This window comes from Leiobunum rupestre, chromosome 5 (genome assembly GCF_980474605.1).
Source record: "Leiobunum rupestre chromosome 5, qqLeiRupe1.1.hap1, whole genome shotgun sequence".
Classification (NCBI taxonomy): Eukaryota; Metazoa; Arthropoda; class Arachnida; order Opiliones; family Sclerosomatidae; genus Leiobunum; species Leiobunum rupestre.
This window is the reverse complement of record NC_143388.1, coordinates 31,811,228-31,838,163: the sequence shown is the minus strand read 5'-3', so window position 1 is coordinate 31,838,163 and position 26,936 is coordinate 31,811,228. Positions and strand designations below refer to the sequence as shown.

General features: G+C 32.7%; 2 protein-coding genes across 3 annotated transcripts; one reads left to right on the top strand and one right to left on the bottom strand.

Moving 5' to 3' along the window:
• On the top strand, positions 1 to 6,214 carry Swt1 (Swt1 RNA endoribonuclease). Of its 2 annotated transcripts, XM_090175060.1 has the most exons (16): positions 1 to 183; positions 431 to 544; positions 607 to 1,044; positions 1,119 to 1,236; positions 1,304 to 1,389; positions 1,454 to 1,582; positions 1,643 to 1,727; positions 1,795 to 1,953; positions 2,015 to 2,153; positions 2,225 to 2,287; positions 2,345 to 2,433; positions 2,501 to 2,798; positions 2,862 to 3,105; positions 3,173 to 3,237; positions 3,880 to 3,973; positions 6,192 to 6,214. In XM_090175060.1, the coding sequence occupies exons 1-15, from the start codon at positions 46 to 48 to the stop codon at positions 3,971 to 3,973; spliced, it is 2,259 nt and encodes a 752-aa protein (XP_090031186.1). In that variant the 5' UTR covers positions 1 to 45; the 3' UTR covers positions 6,192 to 6,214. The 2 variants fall into 2 exon arrangements, with proteins under 2 accessions (XP_090031186.1, XP_090031185.1); XM_090175059.1 differs by lacking the exon at positions 6,192 to 6,214 and having other exon boundaries at positions 3,880 to 4,073.
• LOC149944162 (reelin domain-containing protein 1-like) lies at positions 3,108 to 26,538 on the bottom strand. Its single transcript, XM_090175061.1, has 3 exons — positions 26,115 to 26,538; positions 8,429 to 8,636; positions 3,108 to 4,271 (listed from the first exon to the last, which is right to left on the bottom strand). Exons 1-3 carry the CDS (start codon positions 26,329 to 26,331, stop codon positions 4,178 to 4,180), a joined length of 519 nt encoding a protein of 172 aa, XP_090031187.1. The 5' UTR covers positions 26,332 to 26,538; the 3' UTR covers positions 3,108 to 4,177.
• Positions 26,539 to 26,936: the final 398 nt, after the last annotated feature.

The following is a 26,936-nucleotide window of genomic DNA, read 5'->3' as shown; positions in this document are numbered from 1 at the left end:
TTTGAAATTTAAAAGTAGTTTCATTAATGTTATGAAATTTTTATTATGGGTTCAAAACCAGAACTTCCACATGGTTGGGAAGTAAAGTTGTCAAGCACTTATCCTGACAAGGTCTATTACTGGAATCGACATACGGGTGATGCCGTGTGGACATTGGACAATCTTTTAAAATCGCCTCCATCAGTTAGTATTATTATTTAATTTTTCAAAAAGATTTAGTGACAATTATATTTCATTCATTACAATATCAATTATTATTACTATAAATATTAAATATTTTAATATACTCTTTTTAACATTACACTGGTTAAGTCTGTGCTCTAAAACGTGGAAGTGTAACGTTATTTTCCACAGACTATTTACTCAACACATTCCACTTGTGCATTTTTTGGCTCACCCGTAACCTGCTTATTAATTTTGTGTTAAACAGGGCTCAACAAGGTCATCATCATCGCTTTCTTCAAAATCAAACAAAGATGAAGAATCAACTGAAACGATAAGCAAACCTGAAGTGATAAAGAATCCATCATTTAAGAGGAAAAGGGTGAGTTTTTCCATTATTTTAAGGTTGTCGCTATTTGTTTATATATTGTAAAAATATTTCAGGCTCTTACCGAACTACCAACAAAACCAATTTTGGTAACACCTATTAAAAATATGATTACCAAAGAACCAAGGCAAAAAGATTCTACCAAAAGAAAACTGGTCACACATAGAAAGATGGTAAACATTCAGGGAAGTTCTATAAACCCAGCTGTTATTTCCACTAAACTAAATGACATTAAAATGAGTCAATTGAGGAGAACAATTACAAATGCCCCTTTGAAAACGACATTATCTAAGGGAGTTTCATCAGCTGTTGCGCCTCTAAAACAAGACTGTGTTCTCAAAGCTTCAACTTCTTCCGTGGGCAATGTACTTAATGATATATGCAATGAAGAACTTTTTAGAGATGATAATGAACCCTTAAGTGATATGGACATTGATTTTAATTTCTCAGATGATGAGGAAAATTCCTTAAATACAGATGTTGAAATGACTGATGTTAGTAATATTATAAAATAGATTTACGGCAATTAAGGTTTTGGCAAAGCCTGATGTTTTTTTACTGTATCCAGATAGTTGATGTTGTTCCCAAAGAAGAGCAAAAAGAAGCGTTTCGTATTGTTGTGGACACAAATGTCCTTATACATGACAGAGAATTTATAGATGAGCTCAAAGAAAAACATCTACAAGGCATGTTTTATATTTCAATTAAAAACTATATCAATTTAAATATAGTATTTCATTCTATTTTGAACAGGTTGTGGTCCTCCAAAAATAATCATTCCATGGGTGGTTTTAACTGAACTAGATAAAATAAAAGTCGATAAAGATAACAGCAAAAGCGTACGTAATTTTGTTTAAAAGTTAACTGTGTTCTTTCACTTGGAAATTTATCGTAATATTTTAGGAGGAGCTGCGATTCAAAGCGAGAGAGGCCACCAGATATATTCGTGAAATCTTCAAAGAGAAGCCAATCTCTGCAGAGAAACAAATATCCAAAGAAAAACAAATAATTATACTGAAAGAATTTGAATTTGTAAGTACTTTATTTGTTTTTATTGTACATTCGTTAACTTTTATCAATGTTATTTTTCAGACAGACTGTTTGAAGCAACCTGGTTTAGACTGGTCAGAAAATGATGATCGCATTGCTTATTGCTGTTTGCACTTGCAGAGGAAATGTATGCTCAAAATTAACAACCTATATCTTATTTTTCATGTAATATACTTATATATTTTTGTCTTTAGTGGATAAAGATAAAGTTATTTTGCTATCCAATGATATTGCATTTTTGAATCGTGCTACAGCTCTCGGTATTCGATGTTTCCAAACTAGTGAGCTTCTTGAAAGTATTAAAGCCGATTCTGTAAAAAAACAATCTTTTATCTCACCGAGACTTTCTGGCGGTATAATTGAGAACTATAAAGTTAAATCTGAAACAAGAAAGCTAACCAAAATATCTTGTAGAGAAAATGCTGAGTCAAATGAAAAAGAGCCCCGAGGACGAAATTGACAGTATAATGAGAATTGCTTATCGGGTTATTAAAGATCATCTCTCGGGATACTTGGAAGATAAAATGAAAAACACTTGTAATGGTCCATTTTGGTATGTTATTCCTCTTAAAGTTGAGTGATCGAAAATTTTTAATTAACCCTTATTCTTGTAATTATTCTTAGGGAAAGTACTGTCTATAGGCAGCCGCCATGGTCATTACTAGACATTTTGGAGTGCCTAGATAAGTAAGGTTTTTAAAGAAACTCCTTTTTGGCAAATTATTGACTATAGTTACTTTTTAGACACTGGACAAGCAAGTTCAGTTTTTATCTAAGTAACAGTTCCCACCAAAGTATTGTACTAATGGAGAAAATGTTTAGTGAAGCCAAAGGTATTTACTATTTTTATTATTATGGTTGGAACTTTCTGTTAGAAAATTTTATGTTTAATACTTACAGGGTACATTTGCAAAAAATCTGAGGCCCTTCTTTTCCTCAACTCTGCCAACATTCTATTTTTGGAGCTATCTAAAGTAGATAGCTCTAAAATAAACGCTTATTTAGAAAGACTTACTGAACTTCGAGCAGATATTGAAGCGGTTCAGGAAAGCGTTGCATCCAATTTCACAGTTTCTAAATTTCCTGTTGCATTTTCGCCTTTAAAAAAAAGGTTTGAAAACAGTAATGTTGTAAGCCTTGGGGATCGAAAGGTTCTTCCCTACCTTCATTTTTTATGGGGAGTGTTTAACCATAACACGTAAGAAATCTTCGTTACATTGTCACTTAAAATGGTAATAACTCTTAATGTTTGCAATTTTAGGGGATTAGCGTTGGATAGTTTGAACTATCGCCATTCATACATTTATAAAAAACCTTTAGTGCTTCCAACTCAAAGAGAAACATTTGACTTCCTGCCAAAGATTTTTCCTCTGATACGAGTTATAAGGGAATCTTTGCGGAAGATTTTGTATAAATGTGACGATTGTACTGATGAAGATATGAATAAATATTTAAAGATGCTACATCAACAGTTAAAAATTGCACCAAAAACGATGAACTTGGAGGTATACACATTTTATTGAATTTTTTTATACATGAAAAGTGATGTTAAATAACAATCAATTTAATTAGACAAGTGCACCGGAGCTTCCAGAGCTATCAGAACTTGAAGCCTTTTGTATCAATAATGACTACAGGTATCATATATTGCATTTTCAATAAAGGTGGTCACTGAGGTACAAATTGGAAAGATGACGCTGCTATTTACTTTGCTTATTGTTTTACATTTAGAACATTGTCTCGCGACGCCATCCACTATATTTTGGAATCAGTGATCACATTCATTAAGCCTAAAAAATGAGCGAAAAGGGCAACCAGGTCATATTTTAAGCTTTTAGGTGTTTGCACGCCTATTTGATAAAATAAACTAGATACTGGGTATTTTAACTGTCCAAATTTGCCTCTTTAAAATAAAAACATATATAACATAATCACTTGTATGTATACCGATGTATAAAATTTCCTTGAAAAATTTCAAAGAGACCTTGTTTCGCAAGTTGAAGACTTGTTTTTCATCACGTAGTTAGAAGAGATGTAATTTACGTCACATACCATGAACAAGGTTTCATTAAAGAAAATACTTCTATGGCATACTTACGAGTTATTACATTATGTATGATAAAAATAAATAAATGCATTTAATTGGCCCCTCTTTTTATCATTAGAATGGCACTAAAACATTTAATCACAACGTTTCGCTTAATTTAAGGGATTTTCAAACCCTTTTTAAAGATGTTTTCACACAATCTTTAATTTTAAAACTCAACATTTATTTTTAGGCCAGTGCTCATTGACGGCTACAATGATGTAGATGGAAAATTGAAGGCACTACATGATTGCATCAGCAATGTAAAATACGATGAGACGTATTAGGTTCAACCGCCCAAATATGTTTTATTAAAGGCACTTATTTTTCTATTGTTGAAAATGTCTATTTCTAAGTTGAAATAAAAAGGGACATTTTCAGACTCTCGGAGTGTTGCAATTTGCGAGTTTTTAAAAAACCCAGTTTCTGTTTAACGAGTATTATATTGGCAACTTTGCATGATTTTATGTTAAAATCGTGTTATTATGAATTTATTTCTTCTTTTTTACGTATTGCTCTGTGTAAACGGGTATGGAAGCCACCATTCCAGTGTAGTAACGAGCGTAGGACTTCACAACTGTAGCCCTGTAAAAAAAAAAAATATTTTCTTTATTTCATTCTAATTTGTGGCATCCACACCTTTTAACTTCTATTAGGTTAATGGTAAAAGTAAGTGTAGGGAGCTGTTGGCTTGCTTGGCATGAAGGGCTTTCCACCACCCTCCTAAGCATTGTAACCCGGCCACTTGAATTAAAAGGCATTAAAAGTCGCTAGATGACTTGTGCTTAGGGTAGTGCCTTCGGTATTAGCCTAGCTGATTATTATTACTATTGAATGAAGGTATTCATTTCTACCATGAATATTGAACTGCATTAGGTAGTCAGTTCTCAGTCCCGAGGATAGGTGGGGCTTGCTTCATTATTATATGATGTTGGTTTCGCACCTCCTCTCAAAATATTTTTGGATAGTAGACCGTCATATATTGATTTTGTATAACTATTTCATTGCCAAAATATGGTTTATCAATAGGTAAATTTTACATTTTGCATCATTAAAGGGAATATGAACTAAATCGAAAAATTGTCTGTTTAAACAGCTTGCTTTAAGAGTAACTAGCGCCAATAATCTAAGCTTCTGTTAAACCTGGTAGCTGAAATGGGAAATTCGTTGATCCACCATAAATATGGAAGTTCATACTCCCTTTAAGCGAAGTAATTCGCCAACAAAAACTATTGCTACTCCTCCTTTGGTTCGCCATTGAAACCTAGATAGGTTGTGGCTAAAGCAGACGCTATTAGTTTTTCTTTTCCTCATCGTTATTCGTAAATTAACATTTCTGTGCGAGCTTGAGTGCTAAGTCATTAAGTTGTGAGATATTTTTTATCTGTGGGTGCTGTTATTTGAAAATTGCGCCTTAACGTAGGCAGCGAACCATGAATATCGAACTGTATTAGGTATTCTGACCTCAGTCGCTAGGATGGGAGGGGCTTAGCTATCATGACGTCGGTCACGCGCTGCCACTCAAAAATTGTATTGAAGGGCAACGTTTTGAAACTTGACTAACTTTCAGTGCCAAGGCTTAGCGTTAAATTTTGTTTCTAAAATTTTAATACACATCTATTTGATTGAACGAAAATAGGTAAGAATATGAAAAACAAATTCCTTTATTTATGATAATCAATTGATTTTGTAGTGGTAATCTAGGTATTTTTCTAAGAATGACTAGTCATTTTCTTCACCGGTTAAATCGCGCAATCCCGGAAACGTTTTGTGGATCGAGCCAATGACAAATGTCTGTCTCCTGATTGGCTTAAGTGATTACGTAAAACGCAGAAAGGAACCGCCCATCTAAGCCCCAGATGGTAGAGAGGGTAATGATATAATTCGATATTCATGGTTGAGATGAATACATTCATGGTTACACGGATGATTATTCATGTTAAATACCGACCGCTTTTGATGTTTTACGATGTCATCTTTAAAGGGGCTCCAAAGTTCGGTGGCAAAAAAAAAGAAAATTGAGCATGCTTTTCATTCCCCCCAACCCCTCACTCGGCCTTGGCAGAGTCAACCGTAAATTTCGCACTTTAATGACTTTACACACATTTTGCCACCGAACTTTGGAGCCCCTTTAATACCAGACGTCATCCGGAGGTAAGCATGAAAGCTTCAATAGAGTAGTATCGGCGTGACGTATGTCGACGTCACAAATTTTTTTTTCCTACAGATAAAAAACTGCCCTCAATATGGCAGCCATAGCCCAAAGCGAACAACCGAGTTTCGTAATCGAAAACTATTGCTACGCACCCTTTGGTTCGGCATTGAAACATATAGGTAGCAGCTATAAAGCAGACGCTATTAGCTTTTCCTCATCCATATTCGTAAATTTGACTTTAAAAATAATGATACTTGCATTTTAATAAATTTTTGGCAACGTTTGCTTATATTTTGATAAGATTATTTAAGAAAAAACGTTCTTATGACTTTTTAATTTTTCTGTAGCAGACGCTGGATCTAAGACGCCACCTCGTAGAAACTAGCGCCGTTACGCCACCTAGACTCGTTTCGGTCGCGAAAAGAATTATAAGATAGAATTAGCAAGTAATACCAAAGATAATGAAGAGCTCCGTACCCTAGATTCGAATTCTGAGAGCTTTCCGATTGTAGGTTTTGTAACGAAGCGTTTACCTATTTCCGGCACGTGACCTCCGAAAAATCGACCTCCATCGGTCGCTGCCATACAAAGTTCGTAAATCGTGCAGGCACATAGTCTTATTGTGGCTAACTTTGATGACGCGCTGTTGCGCGAACAGCACGTCATCAACGTTGGCCGTAGTCTTATCTGTAGTTGGTTACCATGGGAACTATGAAGCTAATTTTTTCGGAGTACGGGCAGGAAGTGGGTAAACGCTATGACAACGCGCGAGGTGGTTATTTCGGATCTAATTTTGTATTATCTTTGGTAATACCAGAAGTAAATGAACCGTAGTTATCGAAATAGCGCTAAGAATCGGAGAGCGTTTTCCTTATGAAAATGATGATAAAATCGAGTTAAATAAAAGCTAATTTCCATCCCCGTCTTTTGACGCAATAAATTGCACCTGGGAATTGTGGTATAGCTATTTCTATGTATAAAAAATGGTTTCATAGGAGCGCGCAAAATTTTAAATTCGAGGTCAAAATGTAACTTCATAAGGAAAACGCCTCCAACATAGGGAATCTAAAATCCAACCTGTAACTTGTTTTCCTTGTCTGTAACATAATTGAGTATTTTCTTATTTTTTGTAATTTGTAAGTACTTTTTTTGTTTTTTGTTTCCTCTCGCATTGTCAGCGCTGAGGCTTAAAAGTCAAAAATGACTTAGCCTTATTTATCCTTCTGTACAACCATTCAGAATTTAATAAACAATTATTATTATTATTATTAATACATAGTCAAAGCCTTTTTAAGCCATATTTTCCGTTTGTATTATAGTTATAGGGTAAACAGTGGCGTAGACAAGGAGGGTTACCGGGTCCATACTCCCCTTGGGCCTACCTTTGGCTGTACTAAATTTCCGCCCCTTCTCCCCCTCTTAACATTCACATACTTTGACGAATTTCTGGCTACGCCACTGAGGGTAAACTAAGATCTCGTCTAACGAAAAGGCGTAGGTTCGAATCCTGGCGTCGAACTGATCATATTTTTTATAGAAAGAAACTTCGTAACTAGAGAAAATTTAAACATTAATGTACAGATTTATAATTCTAATCATGTCACAAAAATAAAGTTTTGAACAGGGCTCATACAAACATGGAAATCAGTGAAAACCTGGAAATATCAGTTAAATTAATTTTAAGCAAAAAAGTCAGGGAAATATCAGGGAAATGTGCAATTTGTTGTAGTATTACTGAAATTATTACTTAGTATTGAATTCATATATTATATTAGAAAGTGTAACAGTAATGCTTTTAACATTTTAGAGACCCCTATTGTTTTAAAAAGTACACCTGGAAAATATTCAAAATTACCCTGGAAAACATGGAAATATCAGGGAAAATGGTTTTTGAAATATTGTATGAACCCTGTTGAAAAATTAAACATTTTCAGGCTCGTCAGAGCTGGGATTTGAACCCGCGACAAGGTGGAGCTAGGAATAAACCATAGACTTTGTGCAAGGTTCGTAAAACTACCTAAGTTAAATTTTGGTCAGGTGTATATTGAAATTGAATATATAAAATCTCTCTGCTCGTTCAAAATTCCCCCTGCACCATAGCTGAAAGTTTCTACGGAAAAACATTTAAAGGTCATCTCCTATTTCTTCACATATTTAGTTGACGGATATATTAAGGCAGATGGTACTATATTTCCTAAGTTCGTAGCTTATAGGGCAATATTACAATGCACAAAAAAATCAGTACTCGGCCACCAGAGTTACATAGTACCAGAGTGGAGAACTGTTGCTACTGGATTTAACTAAGCATTCATACTTCTAATCGAAGGGGTTATTATGGACTTCTGCTGTGATAATTTCAGCCAGTTGACTAAATTCATTTGGCTCGTGAAAAATACACCTCTATGTGTAGAAGTAGTGTCGCATCGCGGATTCAGCTAAATTCTGGTTAAAGGGAGTAAAAACTAAATCAAAAATCGTCTGCTTGTTTTGAACGTAACTATCGCCAATCAAACCTAGCTTCTTTTAAACGGGTGGCAGAAATGTAAAATTTGTTTAATTAGTAAATTATTGAATTCGCGTAACTTACACGAAAATGACATCTCCTTCTGGAACGTTAGTCGGTGGTTGCCAAATTAATCGCACGTGTAATTTTGGGAAAGGGTCCGTGTGTGTTATTGCGGCGCAAGGCATCACTTCGGTTCCCTTGACCTTTATGAAGGATCCGATCCTTTTTTGCGTCCTTGGATCTATCGCCGCCACAAAGAATCCTTTGAAAGTAGCGCCGCCAATGTCAACTGAAATAGAAATTTCAAACTATTTATATTAACGTGTTTAAAAATCTACAGGTGATTGTCAAAACCGGAAGTAAAAACACCCGTTCAGTAAAAAAGCGCTGAGCTTTTTTAGAGTTACTGAACGCAGCCCATTTACGTGGCGGGCGATAGCGTTATCTAGAATCAGACTTGTCAAGTTTTGCTAAATTTAGTCGCCAGTAGTCCTTTTTCGGAGTTCAAGAACTAATGGCGCTTTTTCGAGGGCTGCTCCAACTGCTCCAAAAGTAGTTAACTTTAAGACAGCAACAGAAAATGTCCAAAAAAAGGTGTAGAGGGAACTTCTAGAAGGTGCAGGCTGTACACACAAAGGTACGTCTACAAGCCTACAAGTTCCCCATACACGTTTTCGGGCGGTGGCTTAACCTGTCTAATTGTGCCGTAGGGTCATCTGCTCTTAAAGCGGGTGATTTCGTTGAATGACGCTACGGCGAGACCAGAAACGTGAAAATCCAAACAGTAAGAAACCACTGCAAAGAAAATATACTGCCAATACTCATGGACCAATAATCTAAGGGGACTCAATAATACTGAGAATAGGAAATCACGGATAATTTTAGTTCTTTGTAGACCAACTAAGCCTAACCTAACTTTCCTCCACGTACTGTTGCCTAAGCCCCGACTAAGATTCTCGTAGTGATAGCTGAACAGAGTTCTTGAGGAACTCAGTAAGCCATCTGATTTAGGCCAGGCGTACCGTGTCAAAATATCGGGCACAACGAGTCCCCTTAGATTCTTGGTCCATGCAATAACAAACCACCGTGAAATCAGTGTTGCCGGTCGTGGTTGGTTCGAAAAGGCCACTCCCACGGTCCCACCACGGACGTAATATAAAGCATTTTACGTCCATGGTCCCACTTTTTGACCCTAAACAAAGTTCATTGCTTTTTGGAGAAATAAAGCCAGCAAGAGTAGGGATTCGGGTTTTGATTTCAGTTTCATCAATGGTTGAAGCGATGCCTTTGGTGTCGGGGTACAATTGGTATGGCGCCATCTCTATTCCGCTTAGGCAACTATACTCTTATTTTACCCTAAGTGTCTGCATCATTTAGAGATGACGAAAATAACCCAGACTCCGAGGGTGTGGCTTCAGCGGCCCTAAGGCTTCAGTTAAAGGGCAACGCAAGTGGTCATGCAGGGGGGGGGGGACTATGTTTTCTTCAACAAGCCGTAAGTAGGTTTTCCAAGGATGATTTTATACAGCGCGAAAGCCTTATTCTCCGAATCTCCTTGGTGTAGACACGTGGCGCAATTTCGCTCTCATTCGCGAATTTTTCGATTTTCTTCGCTGAGTTAGCTCGCAATCAACGAACCCAGGAATTTAGGCCTAGCTTAATTTATTTATTATGGAGAAAAGAACTGGGTTAGTTTCCGAGAGTTGGACTTTGATATTTTCGATTTAACAATGTTTTGGAATAAAATTATTTGTGAATTGAATATTTTTAATAATGGAAGTTGAAACATTAGGCCTTGGACGCGGTAAATCTCTGCCGCTAGCCTCACATTGGATTAAGAAAATTCAACACCACAGTGACCACACACACTCCTATATCCCTAAATCTCCGCCCGATCGATACTCCCCCAGGGTTATTTCGTCAAAGAAATGTTAGTTTGAAACATCGTTCGCTAGATGGCGGCACAACCTGGGGTTGAGCAAAGTTTCCCGTTTTATTCAAAGTTGCGTAAAAGTCGTGAAAATAGCGACCGTATTGTATTCAAATTAGGCGTTTTAAAAAGTAGCATTTTATGCAACCACTTTTTTATACGTCAATGTTGAACTGTACCCAACCCAAAATGACCGATATTTTAAAAAGCAATAATACACGCATAACCCTGAAGCCAGCAGATACTACAACCAATTATTACGCATATAAGTTACATTAATCGTAATTATAATAATCACAATAGGCCTAACCTTCATTTAGATCGTTTCATTATAAAGCCGTTACGGCTTAAACTATCGCAACAGGTATTTGGGATCGAAATATGGGCAAAAAATACGTGTCACACACCACCTCAGGCGTTTAATTAAGCATGAAAAATAATGCCTTAAAACCACTTAATAAACAGTCTTAAGTTTTATCAATCTCACCCCACATTAAAGGAACACATTATTTAACGTTGAAAAACGATAAAATAGCAATTTAGCTACTTCGATTATTATAAACTTGTTAACGCGTACAACTTAAAAAATATTATACCATTTATTTCAAGTAATATCAAAAGTAAAGAATCCTTCTAAGTCGTAATATATATATATTACGACTTAGAAGGATTCTTTATTTTAAGTTGTATATATATTTAGTTGTGTATATATTTTTAAGTTGTGTATATATTTTTAAGTTATATATATATATATATATATATATGTGTGTGTGTGTGTGTAAAATATACTCTTGTAAAAGAATTATCCATTTTAAGCCATAAAAATGAAACATGCAAATTTTCCATTGCCACCCCCTCTTGATAAATTTCTGTCTACGCCACTGTTAGAAATCACTATAATGACACCTTGTATGTAATATATATTAATAATATTATAATAATTATAATAATGTAACATTAGCAGTATGTAAGATGAAAATATTATTCGCTTTTGACGGTATCCCCAGTATTTTCCAATAAAAGTGCAGGAGGATAAAATGTATTAAAAAATAACCATTTATGTATTGATAGAAATAGGTGTTCGTTTATAAATGACCCCCTTGAATGTGAATATTTTGGACTGAACTATATTTAAAGATTCTTCTTTTCAATCTATTCACACTTATGAAATTGATCAAAAGAGCTCGAATTTAAGAGCTATAATTTTCGAGATTTTGTTTAAATAGATGGCTAACCTTTTATATTTTAAATATTTAAGGAAAAACCTCCACACTATTATTAGTACAGTTTATTTTATAATAGTAGTTTCATTTCTTCGTCGGTGGTTCCACTCTCAAAAATTGGTCACACCTTTTCAATTATAAATTTCGCGCTTTCAAATGACAAGTCGTGAAATTACGCGTTTGATTTCACGGTTGTGAGTTTAATTTGGCCGGGTTTTTTTATGAAACCCATTCTATTGTAGGCGTATATAAATTGGAACTTTTTCTAAATTTTTTCACCGGTTGACATTTTAGAAATGTGAAAATGAACTTTACTTATAAGACCTGTTTGTACTGGTTTTTAGGAGGTTCAACATTTTTAAGAAATTGAACAATACTACTTTTAATTTGATTTTTTTTAATATTTTTTATTTCATAATTATCCATTGCAGCAAAATTATCTTTTAAAACATTAACATGGATAATTATTATAAATGGGTATAAGACAAAATATACTAACTCAGACATTTGCATATAAAAAGGCAACTTAGTTGATTCTAGGGTACGAAATTGAGTTTATTTTTTTTAAATTTTTGGATTGTACAATTTTATAATTTTTCCTACAATTTTCGAATTACCTATATTAGAAACTTTTTCATACTTTACTAAAAATTAATGTAAAGCTTATAATAACAATGCAATTTTAGTCTACAAGATAAATTACCAAATAATATCGATATAAACTATTTCAAGTTACCATGTTTTTGCTAAATATGTATAGCACTACATTGTATGTACGAGTTACAATATTTTGGAAAAAAAATATGTTAAATCTTGGATAACCAAATTATGAATTAAAAGAACAAAATCAGACAAAATAATTTTCCCAAAAATGAAGATTTTCAAATAGTATATAGTTGCACTAAGCTAAGGATATATTTCAAAACATAATAAACGTATTCAATTTCATTTATTAATTTTATACAAAAGTTATTAAAATTTCTTTTAACCTTTACCCAACCCAATTAAAATTGATTTATATTTTGTGCCATTATAACGAGCTACGCTTTTTTTAATTGCTTCTGTACTTAAACTCGTTAAAATCTCACTCTATAAAAGACCGCCCAATTTAAATATTTCTCAAATGTTATTTTTCAAAACTCGACCTTTAAAATATCTCTAGAAAAAGATACAAGTGGATCGAGGCAGTTTTTGGGAACGATTTCCCCGTCGGAAATACCGTCTGATTAATGTTACGATCGTGCGACGAATTTCTAAGCGACTTCTAACCTCCAAAAAAAGCGCAGACAAAACTTTCTTCCGCGTTTTCAATTGAAAGTGAATTAACGAGATTAATAATGAGGCTAATCGGGGAAAGTGGGGTTTTTGTAACTCTTCTATAAAAAATAACGTTTTTCGCGAAATATTTTCGATATATTTAATTTATGCCAATCTTGTTTTATTCGTTTTTCGTGAAGTATTTTCGATAAGTTTAATTTATGTCAATCTTGTTTTTTTCGCGAAATATTTTCGATAAGTTTAATTTATGCCAATCTTGTTTTATTCGTTTTTCGTGAAGTATTTTCGATAAGTTTAATTTATGCCAATCTTGTTTTATTCGTTTTTCGTGAAGTATTTTCGATAAGTTTAATTTATGCCAATCTTGTTTTATTCGTTTTTCGTGAAGTATTTTCGATAAGTTTAATTTATGCCAATCTTGTTTTATTCGTTTTTCGTGAAGTATTTTCGATAAGTTTAATTTATGCCAATCTTGTTTTATTCGTTTTTTGTGAAGTATTTTCGATAAGTTTAATTTATGTCAATCTTGTTTTTTTCGCGAAATATTTTCGATACATTTAATTTAAGACAATCTTTTTTTATTCGTTTTTCGTGAAGTATTTTCGATACACTTAATTTATGCCAATCTTGTTTTATTCGTTTTTCGCGAAATATTTTCGATACATTTAATTTAAAACAATCTTGTTTTATTCGTTTTTCGTGAAGTATTTTCGATACACTTAATTTATGCCAATCTTGTTTTATTCGTTTTTCGTGAAGTATTTTCGATACACTTAATTTATGCCAATCTTGTTTTATTCGTTTTTCCGTGAAGTATTTTCGATACACCTAATTTATGCCAATCTTGTTTTAATAGTTTTTCGTTAAATAATTTCGATACATTTAATCTAAACAAATCTGGTTTTAAAAATGTTTCATAGTGATTTGAAATTTACCGATTTAAGTAGAAAAAGTATTTTATTTAAAATAAATAAAATTGTATGTTTTAGTTTTGAGGACTGGTGTTCTCTTCATTTAATTTTTATATAACAGACCTTAGAGGTTCGATTTTAATGTTTTTATCTATACAAGATGGTGCTGATTTAAAGTTGTTAGTGGAAATTGAATATATACTTACTAATTTATTGCAAAAAAAAATAATTTTTTGAGCGATATATTTTGTAAAACTACAGTAAAAACTTAAGTAAAAATTAGCGAAAATATAGGCCAAATAATTTGTTGGATAAATTAAAATATACATTAATAGCGTCATCTGGTAAGATTTCGGGTATTTAAAAATCAACCTCTAATGGCATTACCCCTGTGGCAGGATCTTCTCCCTTGGCAAATATGTATAAGGTCAGATAGAACCACGCGGAAAATAGATTCAAATTCAAACTTAATCTAAGGTTTTTTGAAATAATCTTTTTAAATATCTTGTACATATCTCTTTTATTATTAATTTTATTTTATTCCATTTTTATATATATTTGTAATAAAATGTAAATAATCCTGTGAGCTTGGCTCCTCCCTGGTGTAAAAGGGACCTCAAGTTGGGCAGTGGGTCCGGTGGGAAAATGAATATTCATTTGTTCATGGGCCCGATTAGTAGTGCAGCATAAGTAAATGCGACTTTGTGATTTTGAAAATAAAATAAAAAATACCTGCTATGTCTCCGGTGTCTTGATCGAAACTATATCCATGGGCTATGAAACTGTATGGGTTGTCCCGGGGGTCGCTTGATATCGTGCCTACATGTCGGGGCAATAAACTATCACACGATTCGGCTGGACCTCCTTGCGGGAAAGCCGACAAACGGGGTGTCGAGTATATTAACAAAACACAACACTGGACGACTATAATCAACATTATTACAAAACAAAATAATTATATGTTCCAAAATAATTCTAAATCTCAGGAGCTACAATTTTAAATGACGTCCTTTTCTGTTGAACGAAACTGATCCAAATAGAGCTCTAAATAAGAAATATTCTATTTTCCCAGGGCCGGATGGTTATTTTGGGTGGATTTCCTTAAATAGCTGAGATTAGGACGGGGATGGGAACTAATCTAGTTTTGCTGGAAAAGGAGATTTTTGGCTTCGGCTGGGTGCCGATCTCATGGATATAATCGGATCAAATTGTTGTGGGTCAAATTCCAGCCACCCGTCCGTTCTCTCGTGGTCTCGTACGATGACTTCAAGATGGGAGGGTAAACGAAACTAGAGCCGGTGCTCTTTGTCTTAAGTGTGATTTTATTTTAGAACTTATTAGGAGTCTGGATAAGTGTTTCGATTTCTGAACCCCCACGACGATGTGGTAATTAGTTGTTTATTTATAGGCGAGACAGTTTTTATCAACATTTTAACATTTTCAATTCTATATTTATGTTTTATGTGTTTTATTAATTTTGTATGTCTAGACCAATGTATTAAGAATTATTTTAGAAAAGTTTGTGAATTTTTCTCTAATATGGTTTAGAAATTATTTTAGAAAAGTTTGTGAATTTTTCTCTAATATGGTTTAGAAATTATTTAGAAATGTTTTAGAAAAGCTTATGAATTTTTCTCTAATTTGGTTTGGAAATTATTTAGAAATGTTTTAGCAAAAACTAAGAAATTTCTTAGAAAATACTTAGAATATTTGGAAAAACCAAGGATTTTTTAAGAAAACGGAATGTTTTTTTCTAAACTTAAAATTTGCAATTTTTTTTTGAAATGTATTCTTTATTTTTCAAGAAAATTTCTCAATTCTTACCCGGTTCGAATTGAGGAAAATATTTGACATTTATGTTGCAACAATTATATATCAAGGTAAAAAATGCAAAGAATGTTTTAGAAAATGTTTAGATTTTTTTTTTAAAATGTGTAGATTTTTTTAGAAAAGGTTTGGACTTTTTTTAGTAAATGTTTAAATTGTTTTTAGAAAGTTTGTTTTACAAGAGGTCTTAAAAAAGCTTAGAAATGTTTCTAATTATTCTTAAAATGAATTTTTTTAAGAAAACGGTTAAAAATTTAAAAAAATAAAGAAATGTACTTTTTTAGAAATTATCTTAGAATTTTTAATAAATTTTCAATTAGAATTCTTAGTTATTTTCTTACCCGTTTCGAGTCGAGGTAAATAATTGACATATTTAGGCTGCAACTCCTCTATATCAAGGTAAAAAATTCAAAGAAGGTTTTAGAAAATGTTTAAATATTTTTTTAGAAAATGTTTAGATTGTTTTTAGAAAATGTTTAGATTTTTTTTGGAAAATGTTTGATTTAAAAAAAAACCAAATAAATGTATTTTTTTTCGAAAATACCCTAGAATATTTAATAAATTTTCAATTAGAATTCTTAGTTATTTTCTTACCCGTTTCGAACCGAGGTAAATAATTGACATATTTAGGCTGCAACACCTCTATATCAAGGTAAACACCTTACATTATTTCTTTTATTTTTTGTCGGTGGTTACGTCGAAATAAATGCGAAATTTTCTTGATCGTAGTCGTGTGCTTTCTATCACTTCGGGTTCGCAATCATTTAGTGCAGAGGCGTGGTCGAGTCGGTGCCAGTCAGTGAGCACCCAAAATGAGGGGTACAAAGTGTTTTGGGGGTCGAATATGGTTACGGATTGCGGGTTTTCAAAGGCTCTTTTTGCGGCCATTGTCGAAATAGATGGAGATATCATGTTTAGAAACTTATTATGCTCTGATTTTTTTTGGTGGCCCGGCAATTTGGCGCGGATTGTGATCTTGAGGTATCACGCGCGAGAGGCGAGAAGTGTTCGGCTTAACCCTTGAAAATTATTTTATCTTCTTTATGTACCTGGGTTTTCTAGATTTCTTTGTAAACGTAATTATATAGCCAATTATTTGAAATAAACCGTAGTTTTCTAAAACAATATTCGTTTGTTTAACACAAATTAGCCAAAAATTAATAGATTTCATTGGTCGATTTTTATTCTTTTGTCTCTAAATTAGAAAGATAACAACAGACATTTTAAATCGAAACATTTTCAATTTCTGATCGATTCGCTGGAGCGATCGAAATATTTTCTCGAACACTTACAAATCAAAAATTGAATATTTTAAGGATATGTTGTAACAGAGGTTTATGATATGAGGAAAGTATCTAACACGTTATCGTTGTATCATCCTTTTGACAGGCTATAAAATATTTCCAAAGCTTTGAGAATAAAGTTGGTTTTAAATCTACTAAATTTAAGTTTATAATTTTTTTTCCTCAACTGAACCATTTTTCAATAACTTGCACTGAAGCTTACCGCGTTTTTATTAATAATTTGTGGATTTTAAAATTCCCCTGATTTTATTTATAAGTTTGAATAAAAGATTTGTTTTTCAAATTTGTTTCGAAAAAACGACTTAATTCCATCGGAATTTTAAAGAGGGTTGTGACCTCGTGACGTGTGACTGATATATCGCGAGCTACAGCAGGATGGTCGCGCGCGAAATTAAAGATAAGAGTACTTATTTTACAAGTCGTATATTGAAGGCAATAATTTAAGGTTGAGAAACACTTCCTTTAAAGCAATTAACAAACGAAAAATTCGTTTCCTGGGTAGATAATATTATATTAATTTACATTTTCAATCCATTTTACGATGTTTTATAAATAGACTAAAAAAATTTAAAAGTCACAGAGTAAATATAGTTGGGATTTTGCGGTGAAATTAAAAATGACACTTAAAAAAACGGTTTAAAATTAACAATGAAATTTATTTGAAAATACGAAGTTTTGAAGGAACTGTTCCTTCTTCTTCGGGAAAATTTACGACTCGTAATTTTTTTAAATACATTTTATTGTGAATTTTTAACCGTTTTTTACATGTGTTTTAACTTGATTGATTACCCAGAAAAATAGTGTGTTTAAAGTTTAAAACGTTTTCTATTGCACCCCTTCGCAATTAAATATGTCTTCTGTTAATATTTTGACCTTTGTAATGGGTAAATAATTTTATTCTTTTCTTAAAAATTCCATTGAAATATTTCATTTTTCATTCTTACGGAGGGCTAGCATAAGTAACGTATTCACAATAAGTGTGACACTTCCTATTGTTTTAATGCTAATTTCCTTTCCGAACATTTTTCCAAACTGACATTCTCGCCAAGCTCCGACTTAGACTTGCACTCGAACTGAGTAGAATGTTATCGTCCTTGGTAATAGTATATTTGCCTTAGGCATATATAGACACTAGGGGGTTCTGTGCTGATAACTAAACCTAGATTGCGCAATGGCTCTAAAAATCAGTTCGGTGATAATTTTTCCTAATTGACTTACTTATTGTTATTATGTAACTTATGGTGCTAGTGAATTCAATGCAGCTAGTTGAAATGTTTTTCCATTAGGTTAAAAAAACGTACCAATTAATTTTCGAAATGTTTTAAATAATTTTGAAAAATAAACTAAATTTCAAATATTTATAATTGTTATCCAAATTGATGCATCACGTTTTCCTATACAGGGTGTCTTCATTTGATCGGCCCAGGCATTTTTCTCAAAAACTATACATTCTAGAAAAGTGAAATTTTAAGTATGTACTCTCTCGAGGGAGATCGTTATTTTTTTGTAAATTTCAGAAAAATCGTGAAATTTTTCACGGTTTTAGAAGTGATATTTTTTGAACGCTACGTGGTAGACGAAAAGTTTAAATTTTGTTTGTTTTTCATGACCAATTATTTCAGTGACGAAATGTCCGATTTTCAGCATACCAATTCCATTATAGGTTTTCGAGTATGCTCTACAACTTGCTTATTGAAACTTTTCGTCTACGACGTAGCGTTCAAAAACTAACACTTCTAAAACCGTGAAAAATTTCACAACAATGATCTCCCCCGAGAGAGTACATACTGAAAATTTAACATTTCAAGAAAGTATAGTTTTTGACAAAAATGCCTGGGCCGATCAAATGAAGACACCCTGTATTACTATACCGTTTGCAGCCACGAAATCGTCTTCATTTAGTCTGAATTTTTGTCACAAAATCGCTGCATAAAATTAATTGAAAGCAATAACTTAGTCCCGATTCGAACTGCTAGATGACGCTCTAAAGTGTAAAGTAGAAGAGGTCAAAAATAGTTGACCAACTTAATCGTATAAACGAATGGCACCTTGACGTCACAGGATTACGCTTTTTCTGCTATATAAAAATATTTCGCTTAAAGCGGTTGCCATAGCCAACACGACGGAGTGTTAGCCCATCAAAATCAGTGAAAATTCGCGTTTCACTTTTTAAATTTATTGTTAGTGTTTTAGAAAATATGACTTCCGGTAATCTTGGGTGGATTAATCTTGTCATTAACCTAAATTTCCCCAAGCCGTAAAGTAATCGCTACAATTACTTTTTGAAATGACGTAACTTCTCGCGGATTTTGAGACAGGCAATTTATTTGGAGCACGAGCCGAAAAAAAAATAAACATTTTAATATTAAAAAGATCATATTTTGTCACGTAAAGGGTATAAAAAATTAAATCATAAATCAGAAATTTATATAGACAAGCATACTTAACCCCAAAAAATATAGTCATAGCCTTTGGCCACGGAAATGGTTAACTTTAAATTGGTCATTAATTCACGACCGCGTAGGAAGAATTCGGCCAAAGGTGGGGCTTCGACCGAAACTTACTGACAATCAAAAATAAGATCGTTTAATGGGAATTTTATTATTTTGTCAATTAAAGTTTTCAGTTTATTTTATTCGCGTTCCGCCGGTGGGAAGTATTCATTTTCGATCATGAACTTGTAGGAGAAAAATAATCTAATAATTTATTTTCATTGTTTAGAAAATATAATTGATATTATAAATGAATGAAAGTTGCTATAGACGATTGACCTAAAACTGTCAATAAATTACATCACCGTTGGGCTTATAGTTTTGTTTACGATTTTTTTTTAAATGAAAAACTGGCACCTCCCATATTTCCAAATAATTTGCTCCAGTTTTTCATTTATTTTATTTTTATTTTTATTTTTATTTTTCATTGAATTTTGGTCTTTTTTTCACCTAATTTGAACTGAATTTCTTTTATCAAGAATAAATCTAATCAGAGGCCTATCTTATAAGTATAATTTAAATTTTTTTGGAAAAATTATTTTTTGAAAAAGTGCAACTTAATTTTAAATACTTAATTACGACTGTGATCGCAAACGTTTAGATTTTTACCCTTGGAAAAACTACACTGTCACGTTTAAGCTTGTGGTGCTTAATTGGTAATTAAAGTAAATAAAGTAAAATTAGTCATTTAAAGGAAAAACGATAATATTATTATTTTTTTATAATCATTGCGAACTGGTGGCAAGGCTATCTATATAAAATTTTGTAAAACTGAACATGGTAAAATGATAAAAAAATAACTTAACGGTCATAGGTCAATGCCACATTCCCAATGAAATCCTGTAACAAAAACTTAACTTCCAGTTTCACTGAGTTCCTTTCATTTGGCTTTAAAAGATGGACTTTTATTTTATTACATTTTTTCAAACGTTTTATTTTATTTCTTAAATTACTTTTCTTTTTATTCTGTAATTTTTACATTAAATTTGATTTGCTTTGAATTGGCCTTACTTCAGAAACATTTTTCATAAATTCATTGAATAAATTTATAAATGAATTTATAAATATGCTATAAATCTTAGGATAAGACTATAAAGTTTGAAACGAGGTAGTACGGTTTAAAGGATTTGCTCTTTTTATCCGCCAGGTAGCGTAGTTTCTATTTCTTTTCCTCCCGCGCTTGTCTAGTTCTGAATACACGCGCCATTATGCCCAATTCAAACTCAGGGGGCTTTGATAGTCTTATGATCTTACGAGGAGACTACCCGAGGTGATAATCACCGATTTTGTTGAAACTAGGTGGGTATGTAGACCTTATGGTAACATGAAATTTCACCAAGGGAAAAGTTGCAATGGACATTAGTTTTGTCATGGCAACCGAAAATGTTTTTGACAACACAGTACGTATATTTTCTCAATGAAAATAACATGGGAATCTGAGCGCTTCTAAGGGTCCCTGTGAAAATTTTCAAAACAAAAAAAAATATCAAAATTGACAAATGAAATTAATTTTATGATATTTTGATTAATTTTGGTTAATTTGATCAAATTTGATCAGAATCGGTAAAAATGGAGAAAAGCGAAATATAAAAATAAAAAGTTGTATTTACCAACTAATCGCCAAATCAACGGTAATAAATGAATTTTATCAAAATTAATAAAATATAAGTTAGTTGTTTGAATTTGATCAAAATTAATAATTTTAATTAAAATTATTATTATTATTTTTTAGAAGTGCTCAGATTCCCATGTCATTTTCAATGGGAAAATATACATACCGAGTCGTCAAAAACATTTTCGGTTGCCATGGCAAAACTAATGCCCATTGCAACTTTTCCCTTGGTGAAATGTTTTGTTACCATAAAGTCTACGTACCCACCTAGTTTCAACAAAATCGGTGATTATCACCTCGGGTAGTCTCCTCGTTAGTGATGCCAATCAGTCAATTTTTAATCCAATATCGAAATATGTAAATTAATCTAAATATAATCATAGCTTTAAAAAGTTGATATTTGAATTATCTTCGATAAATTCCACCCAAAATATTCAAAATGAAAGTTGGTTTTTCTTTGTAAGCATTGTATTTTTTGAACACCGGAAAGTCGTCAAATCACTGACCCCCACTGTTTTAATTTCATTGTTTCAATCCTGTTTCTATATTTACGTTCCTAACAGCTGAGGGCGATACCTAAGAAGTACGTAACAGTAAACAGTCACTAAACTATTCGCCGTGGCTGATTTCTCCGATGTTATTTAGTTGAAAATTGGGCGTCGATCGGCTGACCCACATTCGCTGAAAACGCTCTCGCTTTCGCGAAATGAGCGACTCAATCCAGAACTATTTTGGAAGATCCTCAAAAGGAATACGAAACAATGGAACCAGAGGAGGGAGGCCAGTTTTAACAATCAGTCCGCGATACTTGACCATTGTAATCATAGCGCGGGGCGTCCATAGATCTGTGTCCCGTTACGGGCTATTTTTCGCGCTGTACGTGTTTGACCAGGAAAACGCCACCTCATAATCAATTAAAAGTTGTCGCCGTGTTTTGTAGTCGTGATGTACGATGGAGGAGGATATTTATTTAAATTATTATTAGCGTTTTCGTTTGTTGTTATTCTGACGGGGATTCGGCTGTTTATTAAACTTGGGCCTCAGTTTACAAAAAGGAAGTGCTGTTAGAACAAATTTATAAAACTGTAGAACCGAGCTGATCAAAGCGAGTACTAATAGACTCGAAATAAATTTTATCTTTGGTCCGGACTAATGTTAAATTTATCCAAAAAATTTTAAATTTTATCAATACTTTTCTTTTCTATTTATGTTCTGAAAAGATTAAATTAAGTCAAATTTAGTTTTGTACAAAAAAGGTGTCTTCTTTTAAATTTCGTAATAATTTTGGACATTCATTTTCGTAAGAATGATTTCGAATATATTATTTTTTTGGAAATTTAATAAGTTTCTTCATAGTTTGGCTAGCATAAAAGTGTAGTATCTTATAGTGTAGTTTTAACGTATCTCGTTCAATATAGCATTTACACCTAAAATTTCTTTGTCTTTATCTACATGTAACTTTAATGTAAAGTCTATGGCTAGGGTTTAAAATAGCTAATGAGTAAATGAAATGTAATGTAACGCTATTTAGAGATAAACGAAACGCGATAAATTAATTTATAAAATTTTCTTGAATTTATTAATTTTTATTAATTTATTTTTATTTTCAACATATTTTCGCTTGATCTTGTTACTTGTTAAATATTGATTTTAAAAATTACCCAACTTATTTTGAGCGCAAGAAGAGTGTAGAAATAAGAATAACGAATTTAAATTTAAAACTTAAAGTGTGGAACGAAAGAGGTACATTCTCTAGGAAATATTTACGCCGTCGATTACTGATTCTGCGGTTTTCATTCATTTCTCACATTTGTATTGAGATTTCCCATTCATTTATCACACTTTTTCCGATATTTCCCATTAATTTATCACACTTTTTCTGAGATTTCCCATTAATTTATCACACTTTTACTGAGATTTCCCATTAATGTATCTCACTTTTTCTGAGATTTCCTATATAATTTATCACACTTTTTCCGATATTTCCCATTAATTTATCACGCTTTTCCTGAGATTTCCTATTAATTTATCCACTTTTTCTGAGATTTCCCATTAATTTATCACACTTTTCCTGATATTTCCCATTAATTTATCACACTCTTTCTGAGATTTCCCATTAATTTATCACTTTTTTACTGAGATTTCCCATTAATTTATCACGCTTTTCCTGAGATTTCCTATTAATTTATCACACTTTTTCTGAGATTTCCCATTAATTTATCACGCTTTTCCTGAGATTTCCTATTAATTTATCCACTTTTTCTGAGATTTCCCATTAATTTATCTCACTTTTTCTGAGATTTCCTATTAATTTATCACACTTTTTCTGAGATTTCCCATTAATTTATCACACTTTTTCTGAGATTCCCTATTAATTTATCACACTTTTTCTGAGATTTCCCATTAATTTATCACGCTTTTCCTGAGATTTCCTATTAATTTATCCACTTTTTCTGAGATTTCCCATTAATTTATCACACTTTTCCTGATATTTCCCATTAATTTATCACACTCTTTCTGAGATTTCCCATTAATTTATCACTTTTTTACTGAGATTTCCCATTAATTTATCACGCTTTTCCTGAGATTTCCTATTAATTTATCACACTTTTTCTGAGATTTCCCATTAATTTATCACGCTTTTCCTGAGATTTCCTATTAATTTATCCACTTTTTCTGAGATTTCCCATTAATTTATCTCACTTTTTCTGAGATTTCCTATTAATTTATCACACTTTTTCTGAGATTTCCCATTAATTTATCACGCTTTTCCTGAGATTTCCCATTAATTTATCACACTTTTTCTGAGATTTCCCATTAATTTATCACGCTTTTCCTGAGATTTCCTATTAATTTATCCACTTTTTCTGAGATTTCCCATTAATTTATCACACTTTTCCTGATATTTCCCATTAATTTATCACACTCTTTCTGAGATTTCCCATTAATTTATCACTTTTTTACTGAGATTTCCCATTAATTTATCATGCTTTTCCTGAGATTTCCTATTAATTTATCACACTTTTTCTGAGATTTCCCATTAATTTATCACGCTTTTCCTGAGATTTCCTATTAATTTATCCACTTTTTCTGAGATTTCCCATTAATTTATCTCACTTTTTCTGAGATTTCCTATTAATTTATCACACTTTTCCTGATATTTCCCATTAATTTATCACACTCTTTCTGAGATTTCCCATTAATTTATCACTTTTTTACTGAGATTTCCCATTAATTTATCACGCTTTTCCTGAGATTTCCTATTAATTTATCACACTTTTTCTGAGATTTCCCATTAATTTATCACGCTTTCCTGAGATTTCCTATTAATTTATCCACTTTTTCTGAGATTTCCCATTAATTTATCAACTTTTTCTGAGATTTCTCATTAATTTATCACACTTTTTCTGAGATTTCCCATTAATTTATCACGCTTTTCCTGAGATTTCCTATTAATTTATCCACTTTTTCTGAGATTTCCCATTAATTTATCACACTTTTCCTGATATTTCCCATTAATTTATCACACTCTTTCTGAGATTTCCCATTAATTTATCACTTTTTTACTGAGATTTCCCATTAATTTATCACGCTTTTCCTGAGATTTCCTATTAATTTATCACACTTTTTCTGAGATTTCCCATTAATTTATCACGCTTTTCCTGAGATTTCCTATTAATTTATCCACTTTTTCTGAGATTTCCCATTAATTTATCTCACTTTTTCTGAGATTTCCTATTAATTTATCACACTTTTTCTGAGATTTCCCATTAATTTATCACGCTTTTCCTGAGATTTCCCATTAATTTATCACACTTTTTCTGAGATTTCCCATTAATTTATCACGCTTTTCCTGAGATTTCCTATTAATTTATCCACTTTTTCTGAGATTTCCCATTAATTTATCACACTTTTCCTGATATTTCCCATTAATTTATCACACTCTTTCTGAGATTTCCCATTAATTTATCACTTTTTTACTGAGATTTCCCATTAATTTATCACGCTTTTCCTGAGATTTCCTATTAATTTATCACACTTTTTCTGAGATTTCCCATTAATTTATCACGCTTTTCCTGAGATTTCATATTAATTTATCCACTTTTTCTGAGATTTCCCATTAATTTATCTCACTTTTTCTGAGATTTCCTATTAATTTATCACACTTTTCCTGATATTTCCCATTAATTTATCACACTCTTTCTGAGATTTCCCATTAATTTATCACTTTTTTACTGAGATTTCCCATTAATTTATCACGCTTTTCCTGAGATTTCCTATTAATTTATCACACTTTTTCTGAGATTTCCCATTAATTTATCACGCTTTCCTGAGATTTCCTATTAATTTATCCACTTTTTCTGAGATTTCCCATTAATTTATCAACTTTTTCTGAGATTTCCCATTAATTTATCACACTTTTTCTGAGATTTCCCATTAATTTATCACACTTTTTCTGAGATTCCCTATTAATTTATCCACTTTTTCTGAGATTTCCCATTAATTTATCTCACTTTTTCTGAGATTTCCCATTAATTTATCTCACTTTTACTGAGATTGCCAATAATTTATAAGACTTTTACCGATATTCTTAATAATTTATAAGACTTTTACCGATATTCTTAATAATTTATAAGACTTTTACCGAGATTCCCAATAATTTATAAGACTTTTACCGAGATTCCCAATAATTTATAAGACTTTTACCGAGATTCATAATTATTTATAAGACTTTTACCGAGATTCCCAATAATGTATAAGACTTTTACTGAAATTCCCAATAATTTATAAGACTTTTACCGAGATTCTTAATAATTTATAAGACTTTTACTGAGATTCCCAATAATTTATAAGACTTTTACCGAGATTCATAATTATTTATAAGACTTTTACCGAGATTCCCAATAATGTATAAGACTTTTACTGAAATTCCCAACAATTGATAACACTCTTACTGGGATTCCCATTATTTTATAACAATTTTGCTGAGATTTCTCATTAATTTAACACAATTTTCTGATTTACCATGATTTCATTTGATTTCCATTTGATTACTTGATTGACTTCTAAACTCACACTTTTATTAAAATTGGAGATATAATAACGTGTTTCCCTTAATATAGTATCTTAATTATTGAGGTAATGAATGGCAAAATGTGACAGGCCAATACAAAACGAGCGTCCAATTACCTGTGATCCCCTCCACATCCGCGTAGCTGTAAGTGGCAGCCGAGGCGGTGAAGGTGTAAGGAGAATCCTTCATGGACGATGGCTGGGTGCGGACGTGCCTAGGTAACAAACTGTCGCAAGCTTCGGCGGGTCCACCTTGGGGGAAAGCGACCACTGACCAGTCTCTAAAGGTCACCGCCACCATCAACGCGGTTACTAATCCAACACGCTGGACCATGACGACGAAAACTACACACCAAAGTTCTGTTTACGCAAAACACAGTCGCGGTTTTATAGACAAAATGTCGATTCGCAGCGGAAACGTTGTTCCGATAAAGTCGTAAGCCCGTTCAACGTCGCGCGACGTCTGTCGATTGAATGCAGTCCGTCAGTTGTAACCGCATTCATTTAACTCTCGGAACGAGCCAAATTTCTCCCTCTCTCCCTTTAGTTTCGCTTCAATGTGACGTTTATCGCCGAAGTTTACGCCTATTCCCAGTCCCGCACGCGCGCCGGATTTTTTTTCGGTTGTCTGTCTTCCAACTCGATTCCGCGCTATCCAAACTAAGTGGGTCAGGCGTTACCACGGCGGGCGGAAGGTAAAAGATTAAATTTAAACGAGAGACGGAGAGAGGGGGGGTTGATTTTGGTGATCCGGATGATTTTAACTTTCGATTGATGTGCCCGATATTTGGGTTTGATGCAGTTTTTTTTTTGTTTTCACTTTCACCGTTTCTTTGGACGTTTTCGGGTTGATAAGATGAAACTGGAACCTTCAGGTGTCCGGCCCCTGTCCAGCGATGATTATTTTTATTATTTTTTATGCCATCGTATTGTGTTACG